Source organism: Marmota flaviventris, chromosome 2 (assembly GCF_047511675.1).
Source record: "Marmota flaviventris isolate mMarFla1 chromosome 2, mMarFla1.hap1, whole genome shotgun sequence".
Classification (NCBI taxonomy): domain Eukaryota; kingdom Metazoa; phylum Chordata; class Mammalia; order Rodentia; family Sciuridae; genus Marmota; species Marmota flaviventris.
Genome location: NC_092499.1, coordinates 11,394,264 through 11,414,523, shown reverse-complemented (window position 1 = coordinate 11,414,523; position 20,260 = coordinate 11,394,264). Strand labels below are relative to the sequence as shown.

General features: G+C 49.0%; 1 protein-coding gene and 1 pseudogene across 1 annotated transcript; one reads left to right on the top strand and one right to left on the bottom strand.

Annotated features, from left to right (window-relative positions):
* Positions 1 to 40: 40 nt before the first annotated feature.
* On the top strand, positions 41 to 3,498 carry LOC139703233 (alpha-1-antitrypsin-related protein-like). Its single transcript, XM_071606245.1, is given in 5 exon segments — positions 41 to 610; positions 1,091 to 1,361; positions 1,364 to 1,412; positions 2,333 to 2,480; positions 3,307 to 3,498. Coding segments are annotated over 5 exon segments (1,230 nt in total).
* Positions 3,499 to 14,822: 11,324 nt separating this feature from the next.
* LOC139703232 (ewing's tumor-associated antigen 1 pseudogene) lies at positions 14,823 to 18,114 on the bottom strand (annotated as a pseudogene).
* Positions 18,115 to 20,260: the final 2,146 nt, after the last annotated feature.

Genomic DNA, 20,260 nt, shown 5'->3' with positions numbered 1-20,260 from the left:
TGCTCAGGACATGGCCCTCCCTTGTCTGTCTTGCAGGACGATGCCATCCTCCGTCTCATGGGGCCTCCTCTTGCTGGTAGGCCTGTGCTGCCTGGCCCCAGGCTCCCAGGTTCAAGATCCCCAGGAGGCCCAATCATCTGATCATGGCCACGAGCATGAGGAACATTCAACCTGCCACAATGTCTCCTCCAAGGTCATTGACATGGCCTTCACCTTATACAGGGAGCCAGCCACATGGTCAAGACACAGCAATATCTTATTCTCCCCAGTGAGCATCGCGATGGCCTTTGCCATGCTCTCCCTGGGGACCAAGAGTGACACTCACACCCAGATCCTGGAGGGCCTGAAGCTGAATCTCAGGGAGACTCCGGAGGCTAAGATCCATGAGTGCTTCCAGCATCTCCTCCAGACCTTCCAGCAGTCCAGCCAACAGCGCCAGCTGACCACGGGCAGCAGCCTCTTCATCCACAGCAGCCTAAAGCTCGTGGATCAATTTGTCCAAGACACCAAGAATCTGTACCACTCAGAGATCGTCCCCGTCGACTTCAGGAACACCCACGAACCCAAGAAACAGATCAATAGTCACGTGCAGCAGAAAACCCAGAGGACAGCACCACCTCCTCCTGCCCAATGAGATATCGGGGCTCAGGCTTCCCTGTGGCACCTGCCAATCTGCTGCTTGTGAGGGTCAGGCACTGTTGTCCAGCACAGGGGGAGCTCTGGGCTTCACATGGGTCCAGGACGAGGACTTAGGGGTGTCCTGAATACAGACAAAACCATGTATCCACGAGGGACAGGGAACCGTTGGGAAAGAAGCACCCAGGGGCGATCCTGCCATCAGTGTTCTTAGCACCTCCGGGTACTATTAAATCCACATAAAATCCACCTAGAGCCATGTCTCTTTGGAGTCGGGTTTTCACATTAAGCCTGACTCTATCCAAATCCTAAAACCCCCTCCGGCTTTCCATTATTTCCACATAAACCTGCAGCAGCCTGTTTCCATCTTCATCCCATTTGACAGACACTGAAACTGAGGCTCAGAGAGGAGCTTCACAGGAAGGGGGCTCAGGGCGCCCCGGTGGCTGCCTAGTGCCCAACCTACATCTCACCCCCTCCCTCCCTGCCTCCCTCCCTCCCTCCAGGCAAATGGAATGAGGAGCCCAATGCTGAGCGGCACATCGTAGAGAACTTTCATGTGAACAGGAAGATGACCATCAAGGTGCCCATGATCCACTGCCTGGGCAACTTCTTCCTGCACCGCGACAAGGAGCTGTCCAGCTGGGTGCTGGTTCAGCACTACCTGCGTGACACCACCACCTTCGCCATCCTGCCGGACCCAGGGAGGATGCTGCAGGTGGAGAAAATCTGACCCCCAAGCACTTTGAAGATATCCTGAGAAAGATCGACATCAGGTGATGCCCCGTCCAGGTGCCCACACAGGAGCTGCCAGTGATGGCTGGAGGGGGGGGCCTGTCCCCTGCGCAGGGCCCTGTGCTACAGGCTCAGCAGCTGTGCTTCCCATCAGTGTGAGCCAGGCTCAGGGAAGGGAGAGTGACAGGGGAGTGCGCCCAGAGACTGGCCTGAGGACTTCACTGCCCTCCAAGGTCAGCTCCCTGCCCTTCACCTGGGGGCATAACAGCAATGCCAGCACATTGTGTCAGGACCAAGGACAAAGGCCTGGGCCTTCAGGCTAGGGCAGCACGAGAGAGGACTTCCCCGAGGACCAGCCGAGATGCACAGGGGAAGTGCCTGCATGGAAAGGCCCAGAACAGGAACAGGCAGCGCTGGGAGCTCAGGGCACGTTCCCACAGGCTCTGTTTCTCTGTCGCATCTCAGGCTGCTTCATTGGCCCCAGAAGCCACAGAGCTGGGGCATGTGGCACAGAGCAGGGCACAGGGGCACGGTAATGAGCCCAGCCCTGGCGCAGATGCAGGAGGCACTGCAGGCAGACGTGACACCCGAACCTGCAGGTTAACAGCCCCTGGGTGGTCACCACCGCTGGCCCACCCCGCCCTCCTGAAGCCACCACACCCAGGCTGGGAACAGAGCACAAGGCAGCCTGGCACTGGTCCCTGAGCTCAGGTGCCAGTGTGTGGCCTCAGCACAGTCCCTGGGCATCACCCCATCCCTGGGGACAGGAGCTGAGCCTGCAGCACAGCAGGGGTCCAGGAAGCTAAAGCACACAAGCCAGTGACTTCCTGTTCTGCTGAGGGTGGGGACAGGGCACTAAGTGGGAGAACCAATCAGGAGAGGAAACACTTTCACAGCACGGTGGGGCCCAGCAGAAGCCAGAAACCCTAAGAAACGCCCTCATTTCCCACCTTCATACCAGGACAGCCAATTTACACTTCCCCAAACTGTCCATCTCTGGAACCATCGACCTGAAGCCCGTCCTGAGAAGTCTGGGCATCACCAAGGTCTTCAGCCATGAGGCTGACCTGTCTGGGATCACGGAGGACGCTCCCCTGAGGCTCTCCCAGGTGAGGATGGCCATGGTCCAGGGGTCTGCAGGCCAGAGTGGTGGGGGCCTGCTCAGGCCTGAGGCTGAGGGAGGGGCCAAGGGACACAGCAAGGGCCAGGTGGGTCCTCCTGAGGATGCAGAGATTCACTAGCTCTGACAGGGGACGAGGACAGGGCCAGGGAGGTGGCCTCCGGTAGAGCTGGCCTTGCAGGGACCTCCCCTGAGGGGCCCCTTGACCCTTGGCCTCTTCCTTTCCCAGGGCCATTGAGTCCTTGGGCTTCTGTTTACTCACATTTACTCAGAGAGGCTTAGGCTCAGTATCTTCAGAGAATCTTCCATTTGTGACATTTATAGCTACTTGTGATCTAGCAAATCTGAATTATTACTGAGTTAAGGCAAATGGGCCACTTGTTCAGGAAAACAGGAGGGGACCAAGGGAAACTGCAGGTCCTTGTGGGTGGCTCCCACTTGGGTATCTGTGCACTGGGAAGGTCACCACCAGTGTCCCTGTGCCAAGGAGCTCCTACCCCTACAGGGGGAAGGGGATACATGTGGAGGTGACATGGAGGCCGATGGTCTTCCTCTTGGGCCCCTGAGGTCACATCCAAGGGCAGAAGAGATGGAGGTCAGGAAAGGAGGGGGAGGGGAGCAGGCTGAGTCAGGCAGAGGCTGAGATGGGGTTGGGGGAACCTGAGTGACCCACATGGAGCCTAGGACAGGACAGGCTGGTCCAGCAGGAAGGCCCTGGTGAGGTCCTGTTGGTAGGAGGCTCCCACGTGGGGCCTTGCTGCAGCCTGGGGTGGGGCAGCAGGACCTCAGAGCCCCTCTGCTTCTCTCCCCTCCAGGCCCTGCATAAGGCTGTGCTGACCTTCGACAAGGAAGAGACAGTGGCCACAGGGGATGCCAAATGGGAAGAAAACACATTGTTTGAGGTCCCCACTGTCCAGTTCAACAGGCCCTTCTTGCCCATCATTAGGGATGAGTACACCAACTTTCCCCTCTTTGGTGGCAAAATAGTGAATCCCATAGAGAAATAGCTGGTCTCAGGCTTAGGCCCCTCCCCTCCTGGCCAAGCCACCTACTTGGTGACATTAAACAGGCTGGTCTGGGCAATGTCTGCAGGTGGCCTACAAATTCTGCACCTGTGGTCTCTGTGTCTATCCCTGTGTCCTGAGGTGCCGTGAGGACTCCATGTCACAGCATCTCTCAGTGACACTGTGCCAGCTGTGTGACTGGCTGAGGCCATGACCTGTGAGCCCTGGGAACGTCCATGCCTCAGATTTCCAGTCCTGTCTGGGAATCCTGAGGGGGTCTGTGGCTCAACAGCAGTCCAAGGCCCAGGGTTCACCCAGCACCCCATGCCCCCTCCCACTATGTGGTGGCCACACTCACCCAACAAGCCTCTTCCTGTTGGTCAGCCTTTGTGCTCCTCTGACTAAAGACCCGACCAGGACAATTCAGAGGAGGAAACGTTTACTTGGGGCTCACAGTGGCAGAGGTCGCAGTCCACACACAGCCAGGTCCATTCCTCAGGGCCCAAGGTGAGGCTGACCCCCATGGAGGAAGAGTGGGGGGGAGGGAAGCAGCTCAGGTGGTGACAAGGAAGCACCGAGAGACTCCACTGGCCAGACACAAACATAACCCCAGAGCCATGTCCCCAGTGCCCTCCTCCAGCCACACCCACCTCCCTCAGTGACCCCCAGGTAACCCCCTCAGGGAGGACTCACTGATCGGCTTTAGGTCCTCACAACCCTCACTTCTCCTCTGAACCTTCTGCAGTGTCTCCCTCGTGAGCTTTGGGGACACCTCACATCCAACCATGACCCTCTGTGCCCCAGACCTGGCCACTCACACCCTGGCTTTGAGTAGCTGTGACTACAGCCACAGCAGGGAGGTGACCATGACCCCTCTCATCACACTGTCCCCTCCCCAGACCTGGCCGCTGGCCTCACAGGGCATGTCCTAGGGGGGTTGGAGGGGGTGGTGAGGAGCCTTCCTCAATGGGCTGGGCCAGGACCTGACCTCTGTCCTTGTCTTTCCATAGCTGCCCAGGAGGCTCACATGTCCCCTCTTGGAAGAGCCCCTGTCCCCAGTGAGCAGGAGGGGCTCTGTGTCACTGTCTCCCCCTCAAGCCCACCAGGCCCCCAGGCCACTTACCCTGTGTCCCCTCTCCCTAGTCCTGTGCCATGGCCCCAGGGATGGCTCCTAAAGGTCACGGCAGGCTGCGTTGGCTGTGGCAGGGCAAGGACAGCCCCCTGGAACCCCAGCCCTCCTCCCTGCCTGGGTTCTCACTGGGGCAGTGCACCTGGCCCTTCCTCCAGGGTCCCCCCGGGTCCTCAGGACAGCAGGAGGTCTGGTGGGTGGCCCAGGCTGTCCTGGAGCAGCCCTGCCATGGGGCGCCCTGGCCCCTTCCACCCTCAAGGCTCTGGGCTGAAGTAGCTGGGAGCCCACAGGTCCCTAGCCAAAGGCTCCTGTTGCCTGGGCCCTCCCAGGATGTTCTTTTCCTGTGGACCCTAATCTTGGAATAATGTCCTGTCCACTCAGAGGGTAAATGCAGACAGAAAACTCAAGGTTGAATCATATTTAATTGTTATATTTAGTTCAAAATGGTGAAATACCATCAAGCTCACATAATCATTCTAATCAATTATTACATCTGGTCCCCAAACAAGTATTCAGTCTCCGATTGGCTCACAAGAAGACTTCCAGCCTCTTGAAATGCCACTGGCTAAATGAATCTCATGGATCACAGAGGGTGACTTCAGAAGTCCTAAAGACCTGGCTGGAGGTCCACTCTCATCCTGTCCCTGCTGTGTGATCTGGGTAACGTGAGCAATGTTCTCTGAGCCACATGTCTTCATCTTGGTTACTAAAAACTACTTAGAGTTGGTGTGAGGTTAAACCAGAGAGTGAAATCAGCTTTTCCATGGTGGCTCGGCAGCTGCCTGTGTGGAGATGTAGTTCTGCACCATGAGCTCTCCCCGGGGTCCTGCACCAGGAGATGCTGTCAATCACTCTCCTGCTTCCTCCCCGTGGAAGCTCTGTGCTGCTCCACCTGCAGCCACTATGCTCTCACACCCTGGTTCTGCAAATAGACAGGTTCAGAGAAGGAGCTGTCTTGCTCAAGATCACCTAACTAACAAGGGCCTGATCCGGCTTCAGGGGCCCTGTTTGAGTCTACACCTCACTCCTCTCTTCCTCCCAGAGGGCCATGCTGCACCAATGCATAATGCATTTCCTCCTCGGGTCACAAGGGATACTGCCCGTGTCCCTATGATTCCAGGGATGAGAACCACGAGGACACTGGCTCACCTGTATCAGATGAGCCCTACCAGCCAGGGCCTCTTGAGCCAGTTGTCCCCTGCAGTGACTGCATCTAGTGTGAAGTCACAGACCTCCAATTCCACTCATGGTGTGTCCTGAGCCCTCTGGGTGTCTCAGCAGACTCTCCTCTCCCCTCAACTTTGATTAATTGGACTCAGCTAGGGAAGACTGGGCACTTGCCTCTGTCAAATAGCACTGAAGTGGCTTCATAGATGAATCAAATTCAATAGTTAACTGAATTGGGTTCAGCTAAGGACGTCAGGTAAGTGTTTTAAGTCTTTTACTTTAGGTTTTGAACCCAGGTTTTTGTGTCATGATGAAGCACACCACCTGTGGTGTCACAACAGAAACAGGACTGCATCTTGTAGGGGGCCCAGTCAGAATGGGTCAGACAGAACTGGACTTGGGCCAGAGGATAGGTGAGACTGTCCTTTGTTCCTTAGCAAAGGAAACCCAGAGTTACAGCAGCTATATTGTGCCGCGTCCGGCTAACGGAGCCGAGTCCGGCGAGGGACGGCGGGGTTAAAAATACACAGGACACCAAGGTTCTTCATCCAGGAGGGAGCATGTGTGGCCTTATTGCCAAATTTGTTCCCCTTATATATCTTTTTAACAGCTGCGGGAAATTACTCAAAAGTGAGGAGGGGAGAGTAATAACTGCGTCCTTGGGTTACCGTCACGTCACCGTCCCCTGTCACTGTCCCCTATCAGGAGGCTCGAACAGGTCAAGATGTTCCCGAGAGACACATATGTGTGAGGCAGATAAACAGGGAACTGCAAGCCCGCGTCATGGCCTTGTGAGCTGGCCACATTGACATGCATAACAAAGAACTGGGGGTTGAGTCCCCAGGGGCCAGGGCGGGCCTGCTATCAGCAAGTCCCCCTTTTTTGTTTTTTGCATGTCAATGGGAATCAAGTAGCCCCTGTCTTAGGTCGTCCACCGCCCTTGCATTGCTTACCCGTCTCTGGGGAGGCCCTATTCCCCTGGCTTAGGTTGCAGTGCAAGCGTGGAAGTTGCCCGTCACTGGGTATTACAAGATCAGTTCTTGTCCTACGTAAACGGACACTTTTCAGTAAGGATGTCATGGCCAGCAGGACACAACTGCGGATCCCAGTCATCATCTTTGCCAGTGGGATAGCTATGACCAGGGAGCTTTCTGAACGTAAGGGTCTGGGATGACGGCACCAAGTCGGCAGGGTAATTAGGGACCTGGGCAAAAGCAGGCATACGTAGGAGGGCTTGGGTATTGGCTCTTGTCCAGTTACATCTCATCTCCGGATGGGTCGTAAGTACACCTCGTGGGCGGAGTCGTCCATCTCCAGGCGTTGGTAGTGAACCTGTATTGGCTTGGAGGTTAAAATATTAATCTGGTCCTTAATGAATTGAGTTATCCTATTTGCAATACAAGGTCCCAAGGTTGCAATCAAAAGACCCAGTAAGGGCCCCAGGAGGGGAAGAAGGTAGGGCAGGAACCCATTCATCCCAGTCCAAAGAGGGTTCTCAAATAATTTTTTTCTCCTTTTCTTTAGGTCTTCTTGAAGCTCCTTGATTTTAGTGTGAACTATGCCTGATTTATTGGCATAGAAGTAGCACCTTTCTCCTAAGGCTAAACAGATTCCCCCGTGATTGGCAGTCAGTAAGTCTAGGCCTCACCTATTTTGGAGGACCATTTCTGCCAAAGAGTCAATTTGGTCTTGTAGGTCCCTAATAGTGCCAGATAGGGTCTGCACATCATCTATAAGCTGCTGAGATAGACTGCGATAAGAATGTATAGCCGTACCCAGTCCCGCCATGCCTGTGCCCATAGCAGCGGTTATTCCAAGGCCAACAAGGAGTGGTAAGGCCTGAACAGCTCTCTTGTGTCTTCTAACTAGGGTGTCTAGGCTAGGAATGGGTAGGGGTTCATCTCCTGAAATAATCGTGATATCAGGAAGCAGTAATGCCAGAACGCAACCACCAGTCCAATTTGCTGGGAGCCTGGGAAAAGCTAAATTTCCACCACACATAAAAACTGTACCATTAGGGGGACAAATGGGCGGAGTAGGTGAAGAATAATTCTTTACTAATGAGCAGTTCCCAAAGGAAGAGACTCCAACATCAACATCATAGGTATTATTTTGCATCATGCCCAGAAGGCAAGACATAAAACCACCTAGAGGCTGCACCTTAAAGGGTAGCCCAGATTGACATGTGTTGTCATCATCAATGGTATAATTAATGGGGACTGCCAATGGCATGACTGCACCTGCCGTCATGTAGAGCCAGCAGTCACTAGCAAGGGTAGGATTAGAACTGTTAAGTAAGAAAAGGGTGGTTTCTAGGATATCTAATGTATTGGCATCTAAATCAGGAAGCTGGGATTTGGGCAATATCAAGGGGTGGTATGTAGGCTTAGGGATCTCCGGCTTTAAAAGCTTAATCACCTGAAGGTGTTTGATAGCATCAATGGGTCCCCCTCCATCAGAGACTCTGATGGGGGCCTGCATGGGCCAGCAGGAGGGTTTACCCATGACGCCCTCATATCTTGCCTCCGTTAACCGAGTCGTGATGCCTTTTCCTCCCCGGTCACCAAGAAAAGGAATAAAATTATAAGTGGTCCCCCCTTCTCCACAGGTGTTAGTTAGGACGGCCTCAAAATACTGTTTTCCTTGATTATTAACACAAATTGAGGCCGATGTATAACAGGAGATGTGCATCGCCGGGGTGTAATGACAAGTGGCGGAACAGCTTCCAAGAGTCTCGGTCAAACTGGGGACATTAAGTCCGGGCTTATTGACACATACCCATTTTGGTTGCTCAAATCCTCCGATGTTTTGATTGAGTTCAGCCGCCATGTAGGCTACTTTAGTCCCACAATTAATGCTCTGGGTATAACCAGAGGGGGCCGAGTGCTGGGGCCCTCCCTTACACTCACAAGGGGCTCCAAAAAGATATTCATGAATATTCCCAGGTGGGGGGTCAAGCCCTCCTTCAATAAACCTGTCCAGAAGGAATGCCACAAGCGGTGTCCAGCTCATGAGGTATGTCTTGGCACTCACTTGAAGGGGTGAGAACAACAGCGGCAGGATCAGCCATCTTGGGAACTTCATTTTGTCTTGAATTTTCATTCACCGGTCTGGTGTAGCGCTCTGGGATCCAAATGGGTTTTTCCGTTCCTGGAGGGAAGACACATATAGCTCCTCTCACTCTAGCCAAGAGTGGAGCAGGGGGTTGCCACTTCCCTGTAGCCAGATCCTTCCATCTTATCTGTGCTTTTTGTATGGTGGGAGGGGAAAAGTGACGCTGCGCCGCTGTACGGCCTTTGGCGTCAGTGAGCAAAAAATTTAAAGTGAATAGAGTTATGCTTAGGAGTGCTTGTGGTCCCTGACAATTCTGGTATATTTCCCCCTCTTTTGTTTTTTGCAAATAGGTTTTAAGATGTTGATGGGCCCGTTCAACAATGGCCTGTCCTTGGGGGTTATATGGGATTCCTGTTTTGTGTATAATATCCCACTGTGAGCAAAATTTTTGGAAGGTTTGACTAATATAAGTTGGGCCATTATCTGTTTTTATACATCGAGGGGTTTCCATAAAGGAAAAGGTTTTAACATAGTGCTGTATCACGTCCTTAGCCTTTTCTCCTGAATGTAAAGTAGCGGAGATAAAACCAGAGAACGTGTCTATACTGACATGCACAAAAGACAGCTTTCCAAAACTAGGAATATGAGTTACATCAGTTTGCCAGATGTTGTTTGGCTGAAGGTCCCTTGGGTTGACTCCCAGAGAAGGGGAATGGATAAAAGGTGCACAAGTAGGACATAGGGAGACAATTTTTAAAGCTTGATCCCGGGAACATCCTGAGCGGAAACGCAAAGTTTGTGCGTTTAGGTGAAATTTATTATGAAGTTGTAGGGCCTTATTATATTCAGTTATTGTATATATAAAATTAGTGGCATGTGTGGCAGCGTCTGCCATGGCGTTGCCTGCTGCCAGAGGACCTGGAAGTCCGGAATGACTTCTAATGTGACCTATGAAGAGGGGGTCTGCCCTAGCCCATATAAGAAGCTGCACTGTTTGTAGTTGATCCATGATAGTGGATTGTTTTCCAATATAAGGTGCCGTCTCAATCGCAGAGGCGAGCCTGGCGATATAGAGACTGTCTGTGAAAACATTAAGGGGCACCGAGCTATAGGTCTGTAAGGCCAATATTAAGGCTGCAACCTCCGCTTTTTGGGCCGAACAATTGGCCACTCTCTTGTGGATGACTTGGGTTCCATCTGAAATGACAGCAAACCCATTTTTGGCCCCGTCAGTGAAGACGGTTTGTGCCCCCGGAAGAGGATCCTTTTTTAGGATCTTTGGGAAAATTATTGGACATGTCTTTAGACTTTCAAGGAGCCTGCTTTTAGGGTAGTGATTGTCAACTTGTCCCATGAAACTACAGAAGAAAAGACACCAGAGATCATGTTCCTGTCTTAATTTATAAAGAATGTCTTAATTATATGGTAATATGAGAACATCAAAGGTTTTCCCAAACAAGGCATCTCCTAGATATTTTGCTTTTCAAATTAATTGTATTACCAGATCAAATTAATTGTATTACCAGATCCCCGGGAGGGGGATGCAGGTAAGTGAACCCAATAAATAGGACCAGTCTGCCAAAAGACTTTAGTCGGGGTGAGTTTTGATGGCAGAACAATGAATAACAAGGACTGGGAGTAGTCCACCTGCATCACCTGCATCTCTTGTAAGGCTGTCTCTATCAATCTAAGCGCCTTCAAGGCTTCTGGAGTAGGTTTTCGCGGGGAGGTGGGTGAGGGGTCTCCTCTCAAAAGGTCATACAGGGGTTTAAGTTCACCAGTAGGGACATGGAGGGAAGGCCGCAGCCATTGGATTTCCCCCAGAAATGTCTGCCATTGGTGCAGGGTTTTGAGCTGGTTCACCTGAAATTGAGGCCTCTGGGGAGTGATCCCTACCTTGTTAATAGTATATCCTAGGTAGTTATAAGGATACTGAATTTGCACCTTCTCTGGGGCTATAATCAGTCCGACCCCCTTTAACAGGGACTGGAGGACTTCATAAGACCGGAAAAGTACTTTCCTATCAGGGCCTGCCAACAAAATATCATCCATATAATGGACGAGGTAAAAGTTTGGGAATTGTTGCCTAAAGGGTTGCAGAATTTTTGCTATAAAGTACTGACACATAGTAGGGCTATTGGCCATTCCTTGAGGTAAGACAGTCCATTCAAACCGCTGATAGGGTTCCCTAAAATTTATTGAAGGTAAAGAGAAAGCAAAACGTTTACAATCCTGGGGGCCAGGGGAATAGAAAAGAAGCAATCTTTTAGGCCCAAAATAATAAGATGCCAATCTTTAGGGATAGCCGTGGGGAAGGGTAGTCCTGGCTGTAAAGGTCCCATGGGTTGCATGGTATTATTAATAGCCCGAAGGTCTTGGAGAAGCCTCCATTTTATAGACCCCTTTCTTATGACAAAAATAGGAGTGTTCCAGGGGGAAGTGGAAGGCACTATATGCCCCACCCTAAGCTGTTCCTGAACCAGAAGGGTCGTGGCCTGCAATTTGTCCTTAGTTAGGGGCCACTGTTCTATCCACACAGGGTCATCTGATAACCAAGTAATAGATAGAGGACGTGGCCGCATTTCAGTGGCCCCTAGGATAAATTTCTTAGCCCCCTCTGATCTCCTCCACTTCTGGTAATTTCTTCTGTAGGGTCCACAGGCGTTGCCTTTTCCTCATGTCTTTTCCCCAGTCCTTTTCTGGGAAGCCATCCCATATCTAACATCATGTCATTAACAAATTTATTACTCCCTTTTAGGGTCTGAGTGGTGAGGATAGCTCCCATTTGTTGAAGTAGGTCCCTTCCCCAAAGGTTTGTGGGGAGTCCAGCCACTACGTAAGGCTGAAAATAACCACTGTGTCCTTCCTCATCTCTCCATTTTAGAAAGGAGGCACTTTTTTCTGGTCTTGTTTGCCCAATCCCCTGTAATACAGCTGAGGGATCTTGGAGAGGCCAAGCAGATGGCCATTGTTTCTTAGAGATAACAGAGACATCAGCTCTTGAATCTAATATCCCCTTGAAGATTTTATCCTGTATTTTAATGGTTAACTGTGGTCGGGAGTCCAAGTGTGCTACCCAAAAGGTTTGAGGGGTGCCGGTGGAACCAAAACTGCCATTACCCCGGGCTGCCTGTAGGGCGCGGCTGTGTAGGGACGCCGCCGGCAGCAGCAATAATTGTGCTATGCGTTCTCCAGGAGGAATAATAACGATCCCTTGGGTAGCCTCGGCAACAATTTTTAACTCCCCGTGGTAATCACCATCAACCACACCTGTAAGAATTCTGAGCCCTTTATGCAGAGTGCTGCTTCTTCCCAGTATCAGTCCTACAATTCCCTCCAGCAAAGGGCCAAAGGCTCCAGTTGGCAGGGTCTGGGGACCCATCTGCGGAGTCAGTACTGCTCAGGAGGTGGAACTGAGGTCCAATCCTGCACTTCGTGGTGTTCCCCTGGGGAGTTCCCAGATAGAAAGGGGTTGGTCAGTGGGAGGCGGCGGAGACGCCCACTCCCCAGGGCACTGTTTCGTCCTTGCATTGCCCCGTACACTTTGGCTTCTGGAGCCCGGGGCGGGCCTTTGCTCCCATTTCCCGACGGTATTGGGTTACCCTGGATGTCAAATTTTGACTTGCATTCACTACTCCAATGATTTCCTTTATGACATCGAGGACAAATTCCAAGCATCCCTCTGCCAGTACCCTCGCTCCTTTCTGGGCAGTTTCTCCTTATATGTCCCTCTTTCCCACACTTAAAACACCCCTTAGAGCAGGTTCCCCTGTTATCAGATTTTTGCATTCCAGTCTTAAGGGCAGCAGCCAAAACCTGACCAGTAATATGAGGCCCATCTATATCTTTGCATGCTCAAATCATGTCATCTATACTTTTGGCCCGGGAGGACTTAATAGCATTTTGGCAGTAAGTGTTAGCGTTTTCATATGCCAGTTGTCTAATAAGTGGCATAGCCTGTTCCAGATTAGGGAATATTTTTCTAGCCGCCTGCATTAGGCGGGCTATAAAGTCCGAATAAGGTTCAGAGGGTCCTTGAGCAATTTTTGAAATTTTTGCTTCAGTCTTAGAAACAGGCAGGGCCTTCCAGGCATGGACCGCAGCTGAGGCTATCTGAGCATAGACCCCCAGGATCATAATTAATTAGCTGATTTATGACAGCATATTGTCCTGAGCCTGTTAACATTTCGAGGTTACGCCGTGGGAAGCCGGCGTCCTGATTGACTCGGGCTAGCTCACGACACCTCTCTTGATTTTCACTTTTCCACAATAAAAAATCCCCTCCGGACAACATAGCCCTGCGAAGCTGTTGCTTAACTAAATCCCAATCATTGTTATTGAGAAAGCCTCCTGTCAGAAACCAAGGACAAGCCTGGGCGATAACTTCAACGAATTCGGTTGCAGTCTTAGTTTTTATTCCTGTTCCTTGTGTATTTAACAGCTCTTTTAGTTCGTTGGCCAGACGAACCTTCGCTGTTGAGTTACCCATGGTATGTACCCTGTCTCTTTAAATTACCTTTAAACCAATCCTCCCCCTTCTACCTTTAGAAGGTGAGCCCCGTATGCTTACCCCTACTTTCCGGATCTCGGTGGGAGCCTCCAGATGCCGCGTCCGGCTAACGGAGCCGAGTCCGGCGAGGGACGGCGGGGTTAAAAATACACAGGACACCAAGGTTCTTCATCCAGGAGGGAGCGTGTGCGCGCGCTTTATTGCCAAATTTGTTCCCCTTATATATCTTTTTAACAGCTGTGGGAAATTACTCAAAAGTGAGGAGGGGAGAGTAATAACTGCGTCCTTGGGTTACCGTCACGTCACCATCCCCTATCAGGAGGCTCGAACAGGTCAAGATGTTCCCGAGAGACACATATGCTCTAGGCAGATAAACAGGGAACCGCAAGCCCGTGTCATGGCCTTGTGAGCTGGCCACATTGACATGCATAACAAAGAACTGGGGGTTGAGTCCCCAGGGGCCAGGGCGGGCCTGCTATCAGCAATATTGGGAGGGTTTAATTTGGGTAAAAGTACTTATTCAAGGGGTACATTGGAAAGATAGGGCTAAAGAACCCACAAAAAGCAATACTATGCAAACTGAGATACAATCTGTCAAAATCTCTCCAACAGTATGAAAGAAGTTCTAAGAAAAATGTTTACAGCACCAAGTGCCTATGTTAAGAAAATATAAAAATTCCAAATAAATACTTTAATGTTGTACCTCAAGTCCCTAGAAAAGCAAGAACAAAAGACTTCCTAAACCACTAGAAGACAGGAAATAAAATCAGAGCTGAAATTAGTAAAATTGAAAATGAGAAAACAATATAAAGGATCCATGCAAAAAGAACTGGTACTTTGAAAAGATAAATGTGTTTGATTTTTTAAAAATTAACCAAACTAACAAACAAAAGAGCAGAACTAAATTTAAAGAGAGAGAGAGAGAGAGAGAGAGAGAGAGAGAGAGAGAGAGAGGTGATAAAGGAGATATCACCACAGACCTTTCTGAAATCCAGAAAATCATTAGGAAGTATTTTGAAATTTTTTAAACCAAAGTGTTTTTATTTCTAAACCAAGCATATTCCTAGGAATATGGAAGTATTAATTAAAAATTAGAAATGTATAAAAACCTTAAGCAATAGTTACTGAAAATGCCATAGACTATTTAACAAAAATATTTGAAGCTTTGTATTAGAAGACACATTTTTGTAATTACATATTTTTGATGCTCTTCTGAAATCATGAAAATACAACCAGTTTCCTATGTATAATCTTAGTCCATAATTGCTAACTTTTCCAAACTTTCATATAGATTCTCAAGGATAGGGTTCATCTACCATTGCAAACAATCATTTATTAAATAATAAAGTAGAAATCCATGCTATATAAATAAGAATTTCTCACAGAGAAATCAAGAAAAAAATATTTCCTATCACAGACAGTTATCATTAACCTATAAGTCTTCAAAGCAGTATCTCTTTGAAGAAATTAAGTGGGAGCTGAATTTACAGGAGATGCCTGTGCTTTGGCCATTCTTTGAGCCATTGCTTCTTCTTTTTCTCTGAATTTCTTCAGAGGAATATTTCCTATTTTTTTCTTCTTCCTCTTTTGAAGATTGTTTCAAAGATTCAGAAATTTTCACCAAAGACTTCTGCTGATCAGCTTCCCCAAGTATTGAGTTCACAGTTTTCTTTTTCTCCAAACCCTGTGTAATTTGGGTAGTAGACATACTTGTTTCTATACAAATCTGATTAAGCTGACAAGTAATCTGAGGATTTTTTGTCTTTGCAAAAGTATACTTTGAAAATCTAACAGCTTTGTTAAACTCACTTTGTGCTTCATCTGTTTGTGGCCTATGGGAAAGTTGCTGAGTGTTCAGTTTCTTATTACCAGCAATTACTGGGCTCACGTGATTTGAATTCACATTCTGACTTGAACTTCCTGCAAAATTGATTAGGAACTGGGCACTTGCATTGGAACATCACTTTTGTTCCTATACACATGCAGATTATTCATCTGACAATTGAGTTCTTACAGTACATAGTCAAGTTTGTTGTAGTACCCGAAAATTCTGAAGAATTTCCACTCATTTCCCTTTTCTCCATCTTCACTGATTTATTTATTTGTGTGCCAACTGTCAAGGAGGACGTCTGCACCGTAATGCTGCCCAGATTTAAATGATTTGATTGTGCCAACCGACTTCCTTCTTAAGATGTAGTAGATATATTTTTCACTCCATGTTTGGAACTATCATTGATCTCAAGTAAACTTTCTGATGTTTTGTTGTCCTTTAAAATGTCCGGTTGTTGAGTTAGTCTTTCAATATCATCACATGCTTGATATAACAAATCATCATCTACATTATCTGCTTCCCAAGAAGTCTCCAATCAATGACATGTTTCCAAAATTTCATTGGCAAGTGATGGATCATTTCAGTCATCAAAGAAAGAACCTGACTTTGATGCATTAGTCTGATCTGGTTTATTAACAACTGCTTCACAGTCCAAAGTTGAAGAGCCAAAGGGATCAATATTAACAGGTGCTTTGAAAGACTGATCAAAAATGGGCTTATTTTTTGTTCACTAGAATGTTTTGTGTTCAAAGCAGACTTCTTTTCAGAAGTATTTACATTAGAAGTAAAATTGATACAGATATCTTCTTTTCCTTTTGTCAGATTAGATGTAACTGCACAATCTTGAGTTTTGTCTTGAAAAACCATTTTACTTGAAGATTTCATTTTATTTCTAGTGGATGATAATTTGCTTGATTTATCATTTGGATTTGATGAAAATCTGTATTTTCCAGCATCTTTTAGTTCTCTGTTATGTGTTTTGGTAATACTTCTGAATCTCCTAACTTGGCATCTAGACTTTTATTTGTTCTTGATGTACTTCCACCATATTCACTAGTAAAGGTATAAATTCCTTTATGATCAGTAACCTGGGCAGTTTTAGAAGGGCAAAGTTCAGCTTCAACATTTTGCATAACAAAAGGTTCATTACTTAGTAGTTTTTCTCAATCGTCCTCAAAATCACTGGTGGTAAATGTACCAATGGGCTTACTAGAAGCTTCTGGCTCTTTACTATAGGGAGTCACGCATGATTTTGTCATTATGGGAGGATCCACCTGTAGATAAAGTGAATCTTGGGTTTTACTGTAAGGGTCCCGCGAAACGTCGGAGAAAGAGACCACCAAGTGACCACTCATGCAATTGGCAGAAGGGGGATTTATTGAACCAGCATGCTGGGGCTCCGTGCCCACTCAAGAAGGGAAAGCAGCCCAGAGCCCCGAGCAGGGGCTGAGGATTGCTTAAGTACACTTTTTGGGGAGGGCGGAGGGCTTTGTATACATCAGAACAAATCATCATTAGGCGCGGGAAAATTGAACAACAACTCCTAAACATGATTGGTTCATTCATTGACGGGAACAGGTCAGGCTGGAGTGATAGGTCATTCCTAAGGAGGGGGTTACATTTAAACTGATTGGTCCAGGCCCTGCAATGCCTGCGTGCAACCACACAGACCCCTTCAGTTATTAAACAACCAGACAATCGGGGGAAATGTTTACTGGGCAGTTCTAAGCATTGTCTTAACAGCTAACTCAGACCTTGCAGCTTAGAAACTTTTACAACACCCGATCTTTTACCCTTTAACTTTTACGCTTTAACTTCAATTTCTTTTACCCTTACATTACTTGGCAGTTTTTCAGTGACCAGAGTACCATTAATAAAGATTTTCTCTTCTTTCAAAGCATTTTTTCTAGTGTTCAAAAGAGCATCTGCCAGATCTTGGCTTAACCGTTCACTATATTTCTGGGTAGAACCATCAAAAAGGGCATTAAAGGCTGCTTCAGCATTTTGGTCAAATGGTTTCTGACTGCTGCTTTGATCTTTTGCCACAGATATTCTGGTGTTTCCTTTCATTTCTTTCACATTTTGCCGTATTTTGAAATTTTATATTGCAATAAATTGGAAAATATAGAAGTCATTGATGACTTTCTAGATACACGTGACCTACCCAAATTGAACTGAGAAGCCTAAACAGATCTGTATCAAGCAAGAAGACTGAAGCTGCAATTAAAAGTCTTCCAATGAAGGAAAGCCCAGGACCAGATGGAGTCTCAGCTGAATTTTACCTGATCTTTAAAGAACTAATGGCAATCTTCTTCAAAATATGCCATGAAACAGAAAGGGAAGGAACACTCCCAGATTCATCCTATGAAGCCAGTTTCACTCTGACACCAAAGCCAGACAAAGAAACATGACAAAAGGAAACTACAGACCAATATCCCTGATGAACATAGATGCAAAAGTAATTTGGATGTTTAGCGTTCCATTCTGAATTGTCCAGGAAAGTTTAAGAAGCAACTCTGAGCACCAGTTGGGATAGTTTCCCTGGAGCCAGCTCAGGTTGGTGGAACCACCTTATTATGGAAGGAGATGGAATTCACCAGGCAAGAAGCTGTGTCTTTCCCCAGACGTCTTGCATAAATATTTCTCTTGCATGCTTCGGAGCATCGAAGGCCTGGGTTCATCCTGCCTCCACTTCTTAGCTCTTCTATTGGACCTGCCTTCTCACCTCCTTGAAGTGCTACTCCCTTATCTAATTATGGAGAAAACAATACCATATAGCTAGGTTTCAAAGGCATAGCCAACTTACACAGAGCTTGGGACTGTGGGGGCAAGTCACATCACAGCCAAGCAGAGGGTGTGGGTACTCTGCCTGCCCACCTGCCAGGTCATAGATATCATCTCCTGCAATCTCTGGAGCTTCTCACTCATGCTCCCTAGCAGCCTGATGCTTTCAGCCTCATCCCATTTTGCAGACGTTGAAGATGAGGCTTAGAGAGGAGCCTCGAGGGACACTTACTCAGGCCTTACTTGCTCACTTACCTGAACCTTCACTTTGCCCCTGGCTGATGGGCCCCCTTCCCTCTCTGCAGGCCAATGGAATGAGGAATTCCAGGCCGAGCACTTGAGGTCCCCAAGATCTCTCGCCTGGGTGGACACGTGCACTGGGACAGCAGCTTGCCAGCTGGATGCTGGGGGAGCACTGTGTGAATGACATCATCGCCTTCTTCATCCTGCTGACCCAGAGAAGAGGCAGCAGCTGGAGGAACAACTGACCCACAAACACCCCAACAGCATCTAGAAGAGCATTGATGTAAGGAGATTCCCAGACCAGGACCCCCCCAGCAGCTGCCCAGATCTCTGAGTCACATTAGGACCAAGGCCTCACCAAGACTGGCCAATGTCTAGTGAGGATGGATCCTATCCCTTGGGCCAGAGCTACTGGGCATGACCTTGCGTATCCACAGAGTGCTCACTGCTCAGTCCCTCTGCTATTGTCCAGGTCCTGTGAGGTCCAGTGCTCAGCCCAGCGAGGCAGAGATCACATCCTTGGAGACTTCCCTCTTCAGCACATTCTCTTCCATAGATAAGTGCCCAGGCAGGGACAGCCACACCAGCACTTCCTATGGCATAGCCAAGAATGAGGGTGTGGACTTTCAGGCAAAAAGTTTCATGAGAGTTCAAGAACAGATTGTCCATGGATGAAGCCACCTCAAATAACAACCCGAGATTCTCCAAAGAACAGTGGTAACTTCGAGAATAGCACAACACTGCAGCCACAGGATGCTCGACATGTTCATCTATGGGCTTCTTCAAGGAGGTTGAGGAAAGGGCAAGTTTTCAAGGGTCACAGCCTTGACTGACATAAGCTTCTTGGACACAGAAAATGGAGGAGGCCTGAGGCAGGTGTTGGCGGTGGATGCATCCTTGCTGGGACAGTGTTCTGTGGAGAGCACCTTGTCTTGATTGTTATAGTCTTAGAAATGCTAAAGACCTTTGTTTCGACGTGTGTGCATCCACGGGAGGCCCGCAGGCACCGTGGAGAGAGGAGGAACATCCTGTGGTCTTTCTGAAGCAGGCAGGAGCCCTCCCTCTCCATCCCTTGCCAGCCCTAATTTTCTCTGGGCCTGAGAACGATTTCATCTTGGTCTCATGAATATGAACAGAGGAGTTGAGGGAGCTCTGGTAGAAAGGCCCAGAATAGGAATGGGCCAGCACTGGAAGCTCAGGGCACGTTCCCGCAGGCTCCATTTCTCTGTCACATCTCAGGCTGGTTCACTGGGACCCAGGAGCCACACAGCTGGGGCACGTGGCACAGAGTAGGACACGCTTGCACTATAATGAGCCCAGCCCTGGGCGCTGGTGCAGGAGGCACACTGCAGACACATGTGACACACCCTTGCACCTGTGTCACCACCCTGGCCCACCCAGCCCTCATGAGATCCCTGCACCCGGGCTAGGAACAGAGCACAAGGCAGCCTGGGACTGGTCCCTGAGCCTGGGTGCAAGTGGGGCCTCAGCACAGGCCCCTGGGCCTCACCCCATCCCTGGGGACATGGAGCTGAGCCTGCAGCACAGCAGGGGTCCAGGAAGCAGAATGGATATTTCCAGTTTTTGAAGAGGACTTTTAGGCAGAGGCATCAAAGTCAAACTGAAAGGCTCCTATACCTTCTGTCCTATGTGACACTGCAATAGTCACCTGCCCTCTGGCAACTTGTGACCTTGCTGGGCAGTGGTCTGGCCATGGGGAGAGCAGTTTCCTCTGACTCCTGTACTAAAGACCCACCAAGCGACCTCCAGGAAGCCACTCAGGTCCACACAGAGGCCACCCTGGCTGCGTGTCTGTGCGCTGGACGGGCTGTGGGGCCCGTGGACACTGACCCAGGTCGACAGCAAGAGTCCTCAGCTGGGTGCTGGGGTTGGTGTGGTCTCTTGGTGATGGACTTGTTGTAGGGACAAACGAGGCAAGGCACCGAAGACACCAGGAAACCCTTTTATTTGGCTGCAGTCAGGTTCAGAGGGCACAGCTTTGGCTGTAATCAATAAATCCCCCGAACCCCGAGTTCAGGGAGTCTCA